Genomic DNA, 19,530 nt, shown 5'->3' on the forward strand with positions numbered 1-19,530 from the left:
AGAGAGAGAGAGAGAGAGAGAGAGAGAGAGAGAGAGAGAGAAAGAGAGAGCTGTTTGCGAGAACAGTGTCGGAAATGATTCGTGATCGGCGCGCATAAACGGCGCTGTATCCCGCGAGTGAGCTCTCGCGCGCTTTTAACGCAATTGCGCCCCGCTTTTGTAAAAACAAGTATTCCTATATCTCAAAACTTTGGCAATAGCCGTGGGCCGGGCGGCAGCCCCGGCGAGGCGAAATCCACCACGGTAGATTCCCAACCCTTTCATACGTGAGCATCAAAAACACATTCTCCGTCGAGCGCTGCTTGGCGTTAACCCCGAAACTTTCGGCTCGAAACGGCGATAATTTAGAGGCGCACCGGTACCAGTTATCGGCACTTTTCATGCCCGCCATTAGTACGCACGGCAAAAAATCGATAGCGCTCTCTAATATAGGACGCGCGCAGCGCGCTGTAATTCAATAACCGACTTATGGGATAATCGCGGCTTGAAACAGCGTCATACAAATTTCCCAGGTGGATAACAAAAAGACTTGCAGTTTCATTTCATGAACACGCGCGAGAATTGTATAACCAATTTGGTTTTTTTATTTTTGTTTTCAAACTGAAAATCCATCGTCTCTCTCGGACATCTAGCGATATCGAGTTTTTTTTACCCAGAATATCTCGACAATAAATATTTCAAGGCAATGGAATAACACGCGAGCGACCCCAGCGACTCACATTCGTGTAAGAGCCTTTTTGTATTACGATATTCTTCCAGCAGAACAAAAATGGTTCGATAGTTGTTCTCGCTCAATTCGCCGTATGTTGCAGTTTGACGTGTACGTCAATGAAAACATCACGTCATTCTCAAATCGCGTCGGGGGGAGGGATTGTTATATGCTGTGTAGAAATTTGCCCATATTTTCACTGCATTTGTAGGATTCTCATGATATTTCCTTAAGAAAGGGAAACTTAAAGGATTCCGATCTGTTTTACTAAGGTAGAACCTATTTTACACTCTGTATTACAATGAAGATGAGATTCTCTTGATTACTGAATATCATAATTACAATATGATACTCTTCTTAATTTGCTTGAAAAATGAAAAATGTCTTTGCCTGTTTCATAGCCCTCCACTAGAGATCTTCATTGTGCAAATCCTTAAAAGTAGGACGCGTTTCCAGTCGGATTCAGATGAAGTTTTCCTCAGATCCTACACTGAGAGAAATGGCTTGGAATGACACTATACTCGTCTTATAAAAGTGTATATGGTGAATTTATATGCGATATCTGGTTCATATATCCAATATTCTGATTGCGATGCCTCGACGCATCTGGTAGTCAATACCTAGTTTAGTTGTAGGCATCTAGATAGTTTGGTAATTCTCTCTAGACGTGTGGTACTATTGACGCGATAGTTAATTGTTACTCGCTGTGACGTTTCCTTTTTCATCTATACTAATTTGTAAAGACGTTATAAAAGATGCTATAAAAGAGAATAGACACTGAAACCGTTAGATATTTGGAAGAATGAAATTTCTTAAAATATGTCGACGAATTTAGAAGAAAATATATGAAAATTATATATATATATAATATGGTTAAATTTTAGGTTATATTATTTCAATTATCAATTATATGCTATACCAGACGGTTTGGTAAACGTATTTAAACATCACTGTAATACTACTTACAAGGAACATTCGCGAAGTGTATTTCCGATTTGATGAAACTTGGCATATTTATAGAGTGGCCAAAAATAAGAGCCCCATATTTTTTTTATCGGCAATGGCGCAGGTTTAACAAAGTGAAACTCTAAAAACTACCCCTCAAAGAAATCCTAGAAATTACCCCTCAAAGTTTCATGCCCTTTTTACTATCTCTGTAACTATTGGAGAAAAAACTTTTTAGACAAAAGTTATGCAGTTTTTTATAAAAAATAAAATGCTTTTAAAAAGCTTTTTTCTATCTCCAGTAGTTACAAAGATAGCAAAAAGGGCATGAAACTTTGAGGGATAATTTCACCTGATTAGTATCATCAGACATTTCCCTCAGTGTAGCGATAAATGAGGAACCGACTGTGCTTATATTTCTATTAGAACCGACTTATTTCCGATCACATTCCTACTTATATTTTTATACGGGATATTTTAGATCGTTACTCGTCATAATTTTCTGCGTCAATTTCGCTTACCCTTAATATGTAACATAATCGATAAGACGATAAGTCAGCTGGGTAAAGTCTGGGTCGCGACAAGATTGAACGGTAGCAGATAAATCAGTTGACGAGCGACAAGCGACGAGGGAAAGGAAAGGAGAGCGAGGAAGAGAAAGAGAGAGAGTACAGAGAGAGAGAGAGAGAGAGAGAGAGAGAGAGAGAAAGTGGTGGCCATTAACGCTCCTTGTAATTTGACATTAGCTGTCTTCCATCAGCGACGCTAGCTTAATTACATTCCACAATGCTGGCCGCTTATTGTACTCTTGGACAGAGTTATGTTTCTAACAACGTCGCCGGCACCAAGACGACAATGACACGTGGACCTGGTACCGACGCGCCGAAAGGGAAGAATCCGGACGCGAGTTACTCGACGGGCATCGAAAGTTAGTCGGGCATAGAAACGAGAAATCGCTCCGCTAGAGAAAGGTGAGAGAGTATAACTGTAACTCGTTACTTAGTCGCAAGTTAAACTCAACTCTTCTTGAGAAAATACAGTTTCTCGCTTTGCATTACCACCTGCATATCTGAAGATGGTAGGTAAGAGCCAGCGGCTTTTTATTCCTTGACATTGTTAGATTCGATTGCGCAACCAGTGAATTTGTTTAACGGCAAAACAGCGCAATCTCTTTTCTCTTTGAAATATTTATGAGATAAAAAGTGTGCAAACCGATTTGCAACCAATTATGCACTGTGTGTGAGAGAAAAGAATATTTGTAAAATAAGAAATATTTATTCGGTGAGTACTAATAAGACATATCTACTTATTGCTCATGTATATTTATTTTTGCACTGAGAGAACAATTTTTTAAACAGGAAATATACATGTTCTTAGAAGCTTAGATTTTCACGAAATCTATTGTTTATTCTATTTAAATAAGATAACGTTGATTTAAATAAATGTATTATTAGTAGCCACCGAATAAAAGTGTTTTACTTTTTAGATATTCCTTTTCTCAGTGTAAACAACATAAACTGTGTATGAAATGCCATCTGTGTAGACAATAAGTAATTTATGGATGTTGTTTAAAGAACGTACGTGTTCAGAAATGATGAAGAAAAGTTTACATTTTCATTTGACACTCAAAATGATGATGTAAATTTATGAACAAGTTAGAAACTATAAAATTTTCTGGTTATACATTATTACCTTCAGAAATTTATCAATTTGCCACATAATAAGGCGAAACAATTTTCATGCAATTTGTTATCTCTTTCAAATATTACATTCATGATTTTTATTTTATTATGTAATAGATTGATATATCTAACTGTGAAACAGTGTAAATGAACTTTAACTAGTTTAAGAAAAATACTTCTAAATTTACATCAGGATCCCAAAGTTGAGATCAATCTTGAATTAAAATTTCATGCAATTTATCTCATTTAAATGTTACATTCATAACTAATGCCCAAAGTAGATACGATAACTGTTTCATAATTTAAGTACTTTTTTTTGTATATTTTAATATAATTTACTATATATATATATATAGTTTATATCGTCTACATGTATATGCATCATATAAACAGCACATAACACCAGTAAATATGTTTAACGGCAAAACAGCGCAATCTTTTTTCTCTCTGAAATATAATATTTATGAGATAAAAAGTATGCAAACCGATTTGCAACCAATTATACACTGTGTATGAGAGAAAAGAATATTTGTAAAATAAGAAATATTTATTCGGTGGATACTAATACGATATATCTACTTATTGTTCATATATATTTATTTTTGCACTGAGAGAACAATTTTTTAAACAGGAAATATACATGTTCTTAGAACCTTAGATTTTCACGAAATCTATTGTTTATTCTATTTAAATAAGATAACGTTGATTTAAATAAATGTATTATTAGTAGCCACCAAATAAAAGTGTTTTACTTTTTAGATATTCCTTTTCTCAGTGTAAACAACGTAAACTGTGTATGCACATAAACAATCATGTAGTCGTAATTTTGGAACGGCACACGATTCTGATTTTTACTTCTACTTTTAGCGCGTTTCACGTGATTTTACTATTCTGCTGAAACAACGCGACAGAAATCAAGTAAAAGATGTAAGAAATCCTCGTTTCTCTTCATTTCGAAAGAGCCTTGACGCGATGACGGAGTATGGAAATCACCTTCGGGATATGAAGGAACAAATCGGAATCACCAATCACTGTGGAAATATTCAATTTTCTTCGAAGCGTAGGCTACTATGTAATCAAGCTTCGTAAGTCTGATTAAAAAAAAGTCACGAAAGCCTTAGCTCGTCACGCGCGCGCGCGCGCGCGCGATTCGCCGAATTGGCCGATAACGTACGAGGTGGAGGGTGGAACTAGAAAAATGACACGAAGAGAATGAGAGTGAGAGAGAGAGAAAGAGAGGGGGGAGAGGAAAGGGAGGACAGATCGGATCGGCCGCGTCGATCTAATTTTATCCATGTCACGGTGGACCGAACCCGAAGAGGGAGGGCATTCTCTCTCCTACACCGTGAAAAGGGAAAACGAGCTTTTGCGCAACCTGCCCCACAGTAGGATAGAAAAAGCTGCTCATTGAAGCTTGCGACGACGGAAAACAGAAGCGATGGACGTCACCCGAGGCTCGTTAGGCCTCTGGAAGGCTTTGATCGCTCGGCCGAACGCCATCTCTCTCGTCGAGATGAAGAGACAGAGTGAGTGAGTGAGTGAGAGAGAGAGAGAGAGAGAGAAGGCCTGTTCTTTGTAGCTGCACTGCTGAACTAGTGCAATAAGTTAAAGTGAGAAAACGTATATTTGTTTCACTTCAATATATTGCACCAGTTCAACAGTGCAGCTACAAAGAACAGGCCTATTGATATCTGCGCCGCGAGTACCATCATCTGCCGTATTCTCCGACGAGGATGAAACGTAAATTTCGAAAATTCGATCGAATCCGTCCGCGAGGGAAAAAAAAAGGGAAAATAAAACAAAGGAAAACTCAGCGGGTATATAAATTTCACTCCGCGCCATCGAACGTTAAATTCAATTTTTTTTTTCGCTGGTCAGACCGATGTCGATATGCAGTCGATATTTACCGATACCGTCGGGGAATCGTCATTTCGATCTCGCGAAGTGATTATAGTTTTCCGATCGATGTGTGAACGCTTTTTCGCTTCTTCCGAGCCGCTGATGATATTCGGCCGGGTCGACGTGCCGTTGTAAGAGATAAAGCTGTCCGACAACAGAGACAGCTAATGACTAAGAATAAACGACGCGACACCACGTTGCGGTAAATTGTCTGTTTTCATGCTCGTCCTTCTTTTCCCCGCCATCGGGATCGAGAGCGCTGGAAGCGGCGGATCATTTTCCGTGACTGCGCCGCTTTTTTGCAACGCCCGCGCTCGCCTGATTAGAACCAGGGGTAGGTGGAGTTCCAGAATAGATGAACGACGAGCGAGGCGAAAATCCTTGCCCCTCGTTCGTCCCGCTTGGAAAAACTCCCGCGCGACTTACGAGCAAAAACGATCACGGACCGAGAGGCGCGTAAGTGAAAAACCATCGAACTGCATTCGCGAAAGGGAAAGGAGAAAAGAAAGAGAGAGAGAGAGAGAGAGAGAGGGAGGGAGGGAGAGAGAGAGGGAGAGAGAGAAAGAGAGAGAGAGCGCTGCCAAATACTCGATTGTAACAAGAAGGAAAAAGGGAATGTCGTTGCAAGAAAAACGCGCGCATGAACCGTCGAGACTAATTATCTCAAAGTCGAGAAAAATTTGCGTAATCATACTTGTCATCGGACATTCCTTCGCGAAATGTGTTACACATAAGAATGTAGGAAAAAAACTCCGAAGCAGCGAGACATTTTTACTTCAATTATACTTCAAAACATTCCTGGTTTAATCGATTTTTTTTTTTAATTTTAATTTACCAATCTTGCATTTAAATTTATTTCTCGCGCGAGAGATAGGAACAAAGCTTCTTTCTCTGGAATAAACGATTTGATACGATGATATGTGCGACAGTGTGTGAAAAGTTTTCAGATGTGTGTTATGTGTGTATACGTGCGCGCTCAGGTATACACACAAAAAAATACATATTGTATTCAAATAAATGATACTCGCTTCGAGTATTTCATAAGTTTACGCATGCGTAAATCTCTAGACTGCAAAAAATTTTTCGTTAAATTTAACACGTTTCACATGTCTTAATTTATTTCAATTTTTGTCTTAATTTAACGCAAGGCAGATATATTGACAAGTAACACAATTTATTTGTACACTTTATATATACGAAATGTGTCACCAAGGATATACATGTATCAACTTATTTTTAATTTATTACTTTAACCCTGAGAAACAGTGAATACGAACTCAACACAGGTGAGTCAAAATACAACGATAATATGTTAAATTAATATACGAATATGATAAAACTTAACACAAAACTTTTCTACACGAATTGATTTCAACACAAATACAAAATGCTCTTTACTGTGTATAAGTTCACCGCAAACTTATTCAATGAATAATTGGAAATGAACGAAATGTATTTTTTATTCAAAATACATTCTGAATCATAGTTTAGCGTTTTACATAATCAAAAATATTAAGTAAAAATGAAAAGTCTGCTTGCCTGCTAGGTAGAATCGGGACAACTTTTTCCTCAGTAAAGTTTTATAATATTCTTACAAAGAAAATAAATTCTTCTTCCATTATGTTCGAAAGAATCGAAGATAATGAGCTTGTCTCAAATTTGTGATGAATTGATTTGAAAACTATTATCATGAAAATATTATTTATGGAAGATAACTATTATATTTAAAAGAAGAAACGAGTAAACTGAATAAACATTTTTCTTAGCGAGTATTTTTCTGTGTATGTATAACGCGCTTAGACACGAGCATTACCCGGGAGCTCGCCCCAGGATGGCCGTCAAAACGACCCAAGCGACGCGCTCCTTAGCCTTTTTAATTGTCCACGCATTCGCCGTCTGCGCGGATCGCATGACCTGCGTGTAATTAGCCCGCGCGTAATTTCGCTTGCGTAACGCGTGCAAAGACCGCACGAAGGACCAGATGTGGTGCTGGGGAAAAAAGAAGACAAGCAAAGACAGAGGAAGAGAACGCGACGAAGGAACCTGATGTGGGGGAAAGGAGACGAGCTCGTGCAATTACACTCGAAAAATGTTTTCTTGGTTCAGGGTAGAACTGTAAACGTCACGGTTAAAATTTATCGCTGTCTTTTGTATCTGCTAGAAAATTGTCTGTGGCACGTTAAAATTTACAGCAGTAGCGTTCCAGCGATATCCGCAGGTAAATTTAGATGTGTGAGGATTATATACTCGTCTGTCTTTCTCGTTACTAGTCCCTTTTGTCTACCACAGTCAATTTTTAAGAAAAGTGTTTAGAGAGGAATGACTTTAACTCTTTCGCTACCAATTTTGCTTTTTAAAGGTAAGAATTTTTTACTTTTACCTTTGGGACGTCGCGATATCGCGCAAAAGCGCGCAGCACTCATTGGACCGACGCGAAGTCGCGAGATTCGGCTGCGCGAGCCGAGTTTTCGCCGCAAGATCGCCCGCTGGAGCTCGCTAATTGTTGTGTCTACCCGCAATTATCCGCGCAATTATACACTCGCGCGCAAACAAATCATCACGCATGGCAGCTTCATCAACGTCGCGCGTCCGCATACAAAGGGATTTTATTATCGCCGCTGTTCGCGCCTCGCGGTTTCGGTGTGTCAATTGCAAACAATGGTGGATAGATAGCAAGAAAACGCGCGTCTGTATCACTTTCAAAAGAGCGAGGCATCATCTAGCTACTTCCTCGTCGCTTTCCACTTCCCTCTCGAATCCCCTGACCTCCTCCTCTCTGTCTCTTTCTCTCTTCGTCCGCTCGAGAATTTTTAATAAGCGATATCGACGACATCGCGAATTTACATAATAGCGGGATACGTAAATCCGGTGCTTAGTCGATTCCGCACAGCGCAGCGGGGGTGAACGCGCGCGGCAAGGGGTAGCAGGGAACAGGGGGAGGAGAGGAGTAAAGGAGGGAGGAGGAGGAAAAAAATAGTCGCTTTGCATCGTCGACATTAAAATTGCAAAGCGTGCAGAGGTGCGCCACGCTTTTCTTCGATCCTCTTCCTCTTTTTCTGCCTCTCTCTCTCTCTCTCTCTCTCTCTTGCTTCTCTTTCCCTCACTTTTTCTCTCCTCCCCCTCCTCTCCTTTCTCTCTCTCTTTTTCTCAGGGACCTCGCCATCGACGTCAACCGTGATTGTTCCCGGAGAGATTCTGCTTCGACAAGTAGCACTAAATGAAAAACCCATCGTCGTCGTCTGTCGTGAAAACGCGCTTGTGTCTCGCGAATACGTTATATTAAAATCCGGCATTGTTCGACAATGACGCCAGATGAGCCGGCGATGAGTGGCGACGGCGGCAGCAGCCTTGAGAGAGGATGCTCCACTCGCAAGATAGTTTTGCGACTCGGTTTGCCTCGATACGCGCGCGAAAAAGTACGGCGCAATAAAGATAATGAAGACCGATAAAGCCGATAAAATCCGAAAATACTGATAAACTAAACGGACGGCGATCGCCGCGGCGAACATGCCGCGCGCTCTCCCGCTGCGGGATTCACTTCGCGAATTCCGCTCGCCCGGGCCGCGATATTTAATCGACCGCGCCGCGCGATCGAGCGATTATAATGCCGGGCCGCGAGAGAGATCGGAAATGAGTCCGCCTGACTGCCGACGAGAATTATTCGAATATAGCGGGGGGAAGGGGGAGGGGAGGGGGAAAAATGGAGCGGCTCGCGGCCGAGGGTGGAGCGAGTCCATAATTTGTAAGCTCCTCTTCAGACATGACTTCATATCTAAAGCGGATCCCGCGAATTATGGGAACTATCGCTCTGTCCTCTCGCCTCGAACTCGCTATCGTAATTGGAATCGATATTATCGCCTGTGGGCTTGTGTCCGTCAACGTTATGTGTGATTAAAAGTTTTCCATTACCGAGGGGAAATTAGAGATACGTGTGAATACATTGGGAGCGCGCGGTAAAACTTGCGTGAATTGCAATGCAAACGTCAAAATCCGTCGCGACGAGTGGATAGTGAAAGATAGCGAATCGACAAGATAAGACAGCGACACGGTAAAAATAGTAGTAGCCGAGATCGAGAAAACAGTCACGCTGAGACGAAAGTAGATTATCTCCAAAAGTATCATCGCGAAAAACGCCGGCACGCGTCCGTTAACATTTTCGCTATAAATTAGTTTTTTAAACCGTAATTTATAGTGATTATTTCTCTCCATGTGATTACAAATACCAAACATTTTTTCTTTGTGGTAATTTTAACCGGAATTTCTCGTTGGTTCATGCTTCATCGGAAATTCGATTAATCCAATCAAACTTTTGTTCCCGCATACGCTACTAGAATTTATATAAAGAAAGTATTTTTTGGAATTGATTTTGCAAAAATAGGTCAGCCGAATTTTAAAACATTGTATATTAAGTAACTATTAAACTTTGTATTACCATTTTTGTTATTTTGAATAACCTATAAATAAATATGCAGCATATGGTCGAACGACTGCAAAAAATATCACTGCAATCGGTGGGAAAGATAGCGTTCGGTCTAGTGACCTGGAAAGATAAAAAAAACTAAAAAGTTTCTTAAATAATGTGCTTGTGGTTGGAGCATGAACCTAAATTTTAAGCTGTGTAAACGAAAATTGTAGAAACAATAACTGTTAAAATTGAATATCCAAATTTCATATCTGTTTGTTTTTTTGCACTATTAGAAAAGGTATTAAATTTTATAAGATTTAATGTTTTCCAGAATTTTTTAGGTTCATCATTCAACTACAAGTATACTATCCAAGACACTTTCTGGTTTTTTTATCTCATGTCACTGGAACGGGTGCTATCTTTTGCCGTCGATTGCAGTCGTGAGTTTGGCCATATGGCGTATATTTATTTATAAATTTTTCTAAATAACAAAAAATAGTAATATAAAGTTTTATAAATTTTTCTAAATAATAAAAAATAGTGATATAAAGTTTGATAGTTACTTAATCAATAGACAATGTTTCAAAACATTCAAAACATTGAATTTATTTTCGCCAAATTTTCGCAAAACTGACTCTCAAAAATACGCCTTTTTTCATAGCATTACATTGGTCTGGCTCTTTAAAATAAGAAAACGATCCGCGTCTACGATACGGCCGAGTAAGACCGCGAATTCGCGGATCGCCGGGCATCAGCTACTTTCCGCCCCTCTCACGCTAAGCTGCGCAAAGACCGGGCGAATTTCGCGGATCGCACACGGAGTTCCGGCATACTCCGAAACGAAGAGCACCGGCCGTGCCGTTGCGTATTCCGAATAGCGGCGTCGGCGATCGAAATTTGCGGCACGCTCAGAATTGGGCCGCATCGATCGCCGTCGCGGCCGTCGCGGTCGCCGCGCGACTTGCGATTTGCGCGCGTCTGATATCGCGCGATATTTCGCGCGAAGTGCCGAAACGTTCGAGTGGCCAGAGAGACCGCATGTAAACAAATCGCGCGCACGTTCTTCCGTGCCGTCGCAAATGGCCGCCAGAGTGGACAAATCGCCCGGCTAACGAATGCTCTCGCGCTCACCGCTCAAAGGTGGCTAAAGCTCCGCGGATTTAGCCAATTGTCCGTTAGTTAACGAGTATCACTGAGAAATTAATCGGCCCACTCGTTAACTGATTGTTGATTGCCTCCGAACACATTCATCTGTTATCCGGTGCGCTTATTAATTAACGTGGACCGATTCTTTTCTCCAACGTGCGTATATATATGCGTGTGTGCAGTGATATAACGTAGAATGAAGCAGACGCTCGCTAATCCAAGGTTAATTAATTTATATTATTGTCGGCGCAAGTCGCGGCAACGCACGTTAACCACTTCCCTAATTAACGTTCGTACACCGACGAAACGCGATACCTCCGGCCTCAGCAGAAGCTTGATAAATCGATCGGCATAACGACGTATCGTTACGTGCGTTTCGACAAGTGGTGGTAGTGGGGCCCCCTCTCATCGCGGTGTTGAACGCGGAAAGGGAGATTCGCCGCAACAAAAAGGGGTCGATCTGACGTCGAGCTCGGCTCAGCTTCCGCAACGAATCGCGCTGACTAACGGCGGGCGCTTTACGAATCGCGCGTAATAATAAGTCGACCGGCCCGAACACGATCGCGGAACCACGTCTGTCATAGCGTGAGTAACTGGCGGATCGCCCCGTTCTCGACGATAAGTTCCGCAAGCGATCGCGTGCTGGTAATTAAACCCTGTCCGTCTCGGTTACACCTTCTACGCCTCGTTCCTTCCTTCTTTCGCACCCTCCAATTGACTGCGAGACCCCGAGCCCGACCATCGATTTCGTTTGAAACGCCAGCGAGCGAGAGAGGAGAAAGAAAATGAGGGAGGGTGAAAAGAGACAGAGAGAAGAGGGAGAAGAGAGTGAGACAGAGAGAGAAAGAGAGAAAGAAGAGTGGCCGAAACGAGTGGATGATCTGCGAGGGGATGATCGGCCTTACCTGGGGGACATTCGTCGACGAATATTATTCTCTTCCCGAGACAAGGCGCGCGCACATCTGTCGAGGAGGCCGAACTAAACAATCACTACGAGAGCGACGGCATAGCGCATAGCGTGACGGCGCGAGGCGACGCGACGAGCAATCTGAGACAAGCCGGCAGGCCAGCCGCGCACCAACTGCAAAAGCCGTGCGAAGGCAGCAGCATCTTGGCATTCGCGCACGATATCGCGCCTGATTGTGTGTCGTCGCGCTCCTGGACGGCCCGTGCTCGATCGATACGCGCGCGCGCCCGTATCACCGTGGCGCTCTCGCTCGGCCGAGGTTAGCAACCACGAAGTGAGAGGCGCGCTACCGCCCTCCGGTGGGCGAAATCGCAACAGTTATCACGCGCGCAAAGCGCAAGCGAAAGTTTCCGGACTGGGCTGGGCTGAGGTTATGTCCGTGTTTCAAGATTGAGGCTACGTGAATTGTTTATGTATTATCTACGTGATGTAGACATGGACTCTCCCCGTGTGGACGATGTAAACCGTGTAGAATATTGTAAATTATAATATATATAAAAAAGTATAATTAAATTATGGGAGTTACCATATCTGTGAGAGTGTTAATTATGAATGTAATGTGATCAAAAGAAATAATTTACATGAAATTTTCATTCAGGATTGATTTAATCTTGAGAATCCTGATGTTAATTTATGAACGTTGTTTCTTAAATAAGTTAGAGTCCAAGTGGTTATATTTTCATTTTTAATTTTCTTTCTGTCTCACTCTCTCTCTCTCTCTCCTCTTCATAGCTGAATATACCATTCTGTTATATAAAATATGTGTGTGAAATGAAAATTATAAATGTAATATTTAAAATAGATAAATTTTCTGAAACTGTTATTTCATTATATGACAAATTGATTCATTTAAATTTATAGAGGTAAAAATGTAACCACTGAGTTCTATAAACTCTCTAACTTATTAAGACAACAACGTTTATAGATATACATCAGAATTGGTTTAGAATCCTAATATAAGCTTATAAATATTATTTCCTAAATAAGTTAGAAGAGAGAAAGAAAGAGAACATATAAAATTTTCTGGTTATATTTTTACCTCGTCCTCTCTTTTTCTCTCTTCCAGCTAAATATACCATTTCATCATATAATATGAAATGAAAATTATAAATGTAATATTTAAAATTGAAAATTGAAAATTAAATTGAAAATTATAAATGTAACATTTAAAATAGAATAGATTGATAAAATTCTTTTTTCATCACATGACAAATTGATAGATTTAACTTTTAAAAGTAAGAATATATATATCTAGGAAATTCTGTAGACTCGAGTTTTTGTTTAAGAAACTAAATTTATATAAATTTACATCAGAATTGATTTAGTTTTTAGAATTTTGATGTAAATTTATAAATGTGTTCTATAAAAATTAGAATCTATAGAATTTTTTAGTTATATTTTTACCCTCCTTTATAGTTAAATATACTATTCTGTCACATAATAAAATGGAAATTAATATAATAAATATAATGTTTAAAACAGATAAGAAAATACACCAAGTTTTTATTTTATTATGTGATCGATTTAATTATCGATTAATGATCGATTTTTTATTATCGATAGATTTAATTCTGAAAATAAGAACATAACCAGAAAATCTGTGGACTCAAACTTATTTAGAAAAAAATGTTTATAAATTTACGTCAAGATTGATTTAATTTTTAAAATCCTGGTATAAATGTATAAATGGTGTGTCCTATACAAGTTAGATTTTACAAAATTCTCTCGTTAAGTTCTTAATTTCACAGTTAAATCTATCAATCTGCATAATAAAATAAAAATTATGTAATGTGTAAAATAGATAATAAAAGAATATAATGTTTAAAAAAATAATAAACTGCATGAAATTTTCATTTTATCATGTAAAATATTGTACGTAATTTATATTGTGTCTACATGAAAATAGATTGTGTATATTCATCATGTAGAAAATACATAAACAATCCACGTAGACAGTATCTTGAAATCTACAACACAACCCTGGCTTTTATCATTGAGAAATATGCGATCGATGCGCGCGCCTAAATGTATGTCCGCGAGAAACGTCAGGATAATGATGAATTATGATAAAATTGATTCCGCGAGTCCAAAGGTATTAGTGGTCCTATGAATTTTCATCAGGATATTGATATTGAGTGTTTTCCACTTTAACACAAGTCGATACCAGCATCATTCTTTGTTATTCATTGAATATGTCATGAAAAAAAAGAGCGATATTCATAATCAGATTTAATATTTAAGATCGGACTATGAGTGCCAGATAAGACGATGCTTGTGGCAAATTGTGTTATGAAATGAAAAGTGCCTGTTATATAGGATGCCTGACAATAACATAAAACTCTAATGTAAATTAAACTAAACAAAAGATTCTTCTATAGGCTGGTACTTACAGACTCTCTGAAGAGACGAGTCGTGACACCCAAGTTACCATGCGAAGAAAGTTCACTGCTGCCCACCGGCACTCCTGATGACGACGCTTCACGTTCAGGAATCTTCTGCCGATCGAAGATGCATGGAAGGATGAACCTCGAACTATCGCGCGACACTTTGCACACACCCGAAACTGATCGTTTCGTGACATGTTCGTCTTCATCGACTACCTCGCGATGTCTCATCGCGAGGGAAACGCGCGACGGTTGTTCTCGACACTCCCGGCGACTCCTCGCGTGTCTCTTCTTCGAGTCGAAATCGCGGGACGAAAATCCGGCTTCCCGATTTGCCGCGTCACTCATTCCGAAATATTCCGCGAGCGTTCGTGTCGCGGTGATTGCGATTCTCGAAACACCGAGCGCGTCACTTCACTCGGCATCTTCGCCACGCAAGACGTGCACTTTGGCGCTGAGTTTTTCGCGATGTTTCGTCGTCATGACGCACAACACTCACTTTTAGAGTTCGCGCCGCTGAACTCCGCCTCGATAGTCGAAAACGAGAAACGCGACGATTTGAATCCGCCGAATTGCTATAATCCAACTCTACCCGGCGTTATTTTATCGGAAACCGCCGTGATAAATTTTAACCTAAATTTAATGTTTTCTATTCGAATGATATCCGTGTAAAATCGACAAAGATAAATTTATGACAAAGAATAGTTAGAGGCAACTAACACGTTTGGGAAAGTAGAAGCAGTGTGTCACAAGATCACCTTATCTCACAGTGGGAACTGTGAATACTAAAGTCGCTGAAGCGTTAAGAGAAAAAAAAATAGCTGGCACTCCCGACCGTGTTGTCCGTTTTAGGTGATAGTTCGGCGGATATTTTGTCACGATAGACGCGTGGAACTTGCTTTCAACACTCGAGACTCACTTGGAATGAGCCAAAGTCGCGAAGAATACGAAGCTACTTGCACGATTCGAATTGCTGCTCGCCAATCGTCTCTTAACCGACTGTTAGAGAGCGGCGCTTATGATGCGCAGAACATTCAATGAAACGCGCGGCACTTCACTCAAAATTCCCGACGAGCCGTTTCGCCAGACTTTCAGTCTACTGTCGCTTCAACGATGTTTTGTTATGATAAACGCACAGGATTTTTTTCTGAGATTTTCGGAGATTATTCGCGTATCAGATTCTCCTTCATCAAGTCGAAAATGTAAAACGAGGAGATTTAATCCCGAAGTCCCGCGCGTGACAAGAACGCGACGTTACGTTCGACACGTCTAACGGCTAGCTCGCGAAATATTCGCTTTTGACGATTGTTTCACGTTAAGTTTAAATAGCAAACACGCCAAGCTTAATTTCGGCATTTTTAGTGACGATAAATCAGGAGGGAGACTCACCTCTAACAAGTCAAAATTGCGAGAAATGCGGGACGACTTCCCGAGCCTGCTATCTGCGTTGCGATCTGTTCGGAAAGAGAACATGGCGGCAGTTGCAATTCTCGATTGTAGAGGTCGGTTCTGGAGCATCGATTGTAGAGCGTCGAGATACGTTCGACTCGAGGTGACAACTACGATTTATTTATTCATTATTTATTTATTTTTATATAAGCAATAAGATATATAATGAAATTAAAAGATACAATCATTGATCATCACGTACCTTAATTATTACGTTGAAACGAGAGATTTATTCTTTTGTATTTTTTATATTTATTTGCATATCTTTCTTTTTCCTTTTCTTTTCCATCAGACCTCGGATATATATTCATTTAACTTTTAGAATATAGAGAATATGAAATTTTTCTCGATTATTTTAAAAATTCACTGCATTTGATGAAATTTGACATACTATGCAAGTTATGCGTTTACCAGGTGTATACCTATGAAATGCGGATTTACCTAACAGATAGTGCTACATATACGTTCTTACGCGTGATGATTTGACATATATAGTATTTTATTTGGCTATTTCTAATCTACAAAACCATACATGTGAAAAATTGTGAGAGTGTAAATATCATAGTCTTTTTCTGCTTTGAAAATGTCGAATTTCGTACCAAAAAAGACCATTTGCGGGAGGTTTTGATTCATTACTTCATTTTCAGAAAACTGCTGCTCAAACTTATCGAATACTTGTAGAAGATTACGAACATGCACCATCTCAAGACACTTGTGAACGTTGGTTCAATCAATTCAAAACTGATGATTTTGATGTGAAAGACAAGGCTAAGGAAAAACCACCGAAAAAATTTGAAGATGCAGTGTTGCAAGCATTGTTGGACGAAGACTCCACTCTAACTCAATCACAATTGGCGGAAATATTAAATGTGACTCAAAAAAAGTGTTAGCGAGCGTTTGCACGCGATGAGAAAGATTCAAAAAGAAGGAAAATGAGTATCACACGATTTGACTGAAAGACAGATGGAGAATCGAAAAGTTACCAGCGAACTGCTAAAAAGACATCAACGGAAGAGTTTTCTGTATCGAATCGTCACAGGTGATGAAAAATAGATATATTTCGAGAATCCTAAACGAAGAAAATCATGGGTTGATCCAGGCCAACCATCAACATCGACTGCAAGACCAAATCGCTTCGAAAAGAAGACAATGCTCTGTGTTTGATGGGATCAAAAGGGTGTTGTTTATTATGAACTTCTCAAATCTAATGAAACGGTTAATGCTGCTCGCTACCGACAATAAATGATCAATTTGAACTATGCATTGACCACAAAACGTCCGGAATGGGCCCAAAGACATGGAAGTGATTTTGCTACATGATAATGCGCCGGTCTACACCACAAAAATTGTCAAGGAAACTTTAAAAGAATTGAATTGGGATGTGCTACTTCACCCGCCGTATTCGCCGGACATTGCTCCTTCGGGCTATTACTTGTTCCGGTCGATGGCGCACGGATTGGCTGAGCAGCACTTCGCTAATTTCGAAGAAGTGAAAAAATGGATCGATTCATGGTTTACTTCGAAAGATGAAAGTTTCTATCGTCGCGGAATTCATCTTTTGCCAAAAAGATGGGAAAAAGTTGTAGCGTCGAATAGCGCATACTTCAAATAAATAGCTTTAACCATTCACTTCAAATTAACATGTTTTTCCTTAAAAAAATCCGCATTTCATAGGTATACACCTGGTAAAATGAATTTCACATATAAACAAGTGCCAGGAATGGCACAGGAGTGCCAATGTCGAATGGAGTGATAGATGTAAATTTTAATTTAACAATTGACTCATGCAAACATCATTAAGCATTAATCTATGGAAATAATTTTAATATGTTGTTTTATTGTTATGATAAAATACATGTGTAGCACAATAAGGGACATTTTATGATAACAGAATTTCTTAATGAAATTTCTATTGTGATTAAAAGAAAGTATTTCATGAATCATTGTCTCATTTTGAACAAAGGTATTTATTATAAGAACCTGATTCGTTATCAACATATTTGTTGATTATATAGTTACATACCAACAATACATTAAGAAACTTAAGCTTAAGGAATATTAGCGAGATAATCTTTAACGTTAGAAGGATCTAATTTTCTGAAGCCATTCGCGTCGCAAATGCCGACTTCGATATTATCCGCGGTCATCTGACCCTCAAATCCTTCTTTCAGCGTCAGAATGGCAGTGTGAACGGCGTCATCCAACTCCAGATCTTCACTGTACCTCTTTTCGAGGAATGTTTTGCCATTGATGAAGTTTTTACCCATAGCAGTTGCCTTCCATGCAAAGTATGTGCCAGAAGGATCGCATTGGAATAAATAAGGTCTATCGTTGTCCCAACCACAGATCAGAAGAGACACCCCAAAAGGTCTGACACCTCTGTAAGTTCAAAATGATTTTATATTAGTTTTAATTTTATTAATCTCATTGGATTTGTCTTCCAAATTGGAGCCATGTTCTCTGTGGATTTATTTTGTGAACTTAATTTAATTTGAAATTTGTAATATATAGAGAAATGCTCAATTTAGCTTCTGGATTATAGTTTCATTTTTTATAAGTTTGCTTCCAATATTTTGTAAACATGTCACTTCACTTTATATGAGAAAAAGAGTAATTTGATACAGAAGACATGTTACAATATCAGATTGCTTTTCTCCTTAATAAAGTAAACTAAAATATTCATGAAACATTGGAAATAAATCTATAAAAGATGCAATTGTAATCATTTGTTTATAATAAATGCAATTGCAGAAGCTAAATTCCTCTATACCATAAAAGTCTCAAAATTAAAATCACCTATCAAATTAAATATCTTCACAAATCTTTTAATATGTACTCAACTGTTCATATAATTAAAATTTGACACAATAGAAAAAGAAATACAATGTTATGATCAGAACTTAATTAATGCTCACCCAGATTGTGTATATTCCTGCATAACCATCGCAACTCGTTGTACAAGTTGTGCAGTAGGAATGGGTTCTCGATAGACCAGAAGATACTGCTGTGCCATCTTCCTAGCTTGCTTTACTAATAATCTGTAATCTGGCCCCATGCCACTGTAGACCATACCGATATGCTTGGTGATCATTTCAACCTTACTGACGCTATGTTCATCATAAAGGATGGACTTATGCTTGTTCTCAGTAGCGAGGACAACGCCATTCAACGCCTTGATGCCTACACTCGGCGCACCGGCTGCTACCGCCGCCAAAGCATATTCTATCTGCACCAATTTGCCCGACGGGCTATAAAACACAGTTTCATTATTTCATCTTTGACACCTTTCTTCCACTTTTTGATTAAACACGCTTGCACTATATAGAATTTGACGAGTCATTCTGTCATAGATGTAATACGACATTACGCGGTTCTTAAGTAAAATATACTTATAATTGTTTATGTATTTATAAGAAAACAATGACATTAATTAAATAATATTGATTCATTTCGAGATTTTCACTCGTCATGGTTACAGAAAATGCTGAATGAGCCTGGCTTAGAGGTTAGGTTGTTATTAGATCGATTTTCCACAACTCCCAATTTCTTTTGCAAATGTGAGACACTGACGTGGATTGAAACATTCTCTGCTTGACTGATTTTACAACTGCAGACATATTTACCTAAAAGTCGTCAATGAAAAACTGTATCGTTCCGAAGCCATGACAATTACTTTGTAGCGGTACAGGCAGCGACACGCACACTACAAATATCGTGATGTTTGGCGTCTGACAGAGAGCTACGCTTGCATAAGAAATGTTTCTGGCTGTTTCAAAATTCTATGGATTAAGGATTGCAATCGGACCAATCAGGTAAAGCAGAACTAAAATTTAGATTACCTGATTGGTCCGAGAGCAATCTCAATCCATAGTCTAGGCTGATTCCCACTGAGCGCGTCGCCTCGTCTGCCTGCGTCACGAGTTAACCAATCAAATCGTTCCATT

General features: G+C 39.4%; 2 protein-coding genes across 3 annotated transcripts in view; both read right to left on the bottom strand.

Moving 5' to 3' along the window:
• LOC116846027 (RNA-binding protein Musashi homolog Rbp6) overlaps positions 1–11,859 on the bottom strand; it is a 220,025-nt gene extending 208,166 nt beyond the window's left edge. For both annotated transcript variants that reach the window (XM_032819341.1, XM_032819338.1), the window contains exon 1: positions 11,692–11,859. The gene's annotated coding sequence lies outside the window, so the exon portion shown is untranslated. The remainder of the gene's footprint in view (positions 1–11,691) is intronic.
• Positions 11,860–17,534: 5,675 nt separating this feature from the next.
• Positions 17,535–19,370, bottom strand: LOC116846100 (proteasome subunit alpha type-2). Its single transcript, XM_032819522.1, has 3 exons — positions 19,210–19,370; positions 18,502–18,834; positions 17,535–17,965 (listed from the first exon to the last, which is right to left on the bottom strand). The coding sequence occupies exons 1-3, from the start codon at positions 19,248–19,250 to the stop codon at positions 17,635–17,637; spliced, it is 705 nt and encodes a 234-aa protein (XP_032675413.1). The 5' UTR covers positions 19,251–19,370; the 3' UTR covers positions 17,535–17,634.
• Between the last annotated feature and the right edge of the window lie 160 nt (positions 19,371–19,530).

Source organism: Odontomachus brunneus, unplaced genomic scaffold (genome assembly GCF_010583005.1).
Source record: "Odontomachus brunneus isolate Ranch 3 - 2012 unplaced genomic scaffold, Obru_v1 Obru_scaffold_060, whole genome shotgun sequence".
NCBI classification, from domain to species: domain Eukaryota; kingdom Metazoa; phylum Arthropoda; class Insecta; order Hymenoptera; family Formicidae; genus Odontomachus; species Odontomachus brunneus.

Coding starts and splice junctions, on each gene's coding strand:
- LOC116846100 (XM_032819522.1), bottom strand. CDS start 19,250: ATGGCTTCGGAACGATACAGTTTTTCATTGACGACTTTTAG. Junction 18,835..19,209: donor TTTTCATTGACGACTTTTAG/GTAAATATGTCT, acceptor TGTGTTTTATAG/CCCGTCGGGCAAATTGGTGC. Junction 17,966..18,501: donor CAGGAATATACACAATCTGG/GTGAGCATTAAT, acceptor TTGAACTTACAG/AGGTGTCAGACCTTTTGGGG.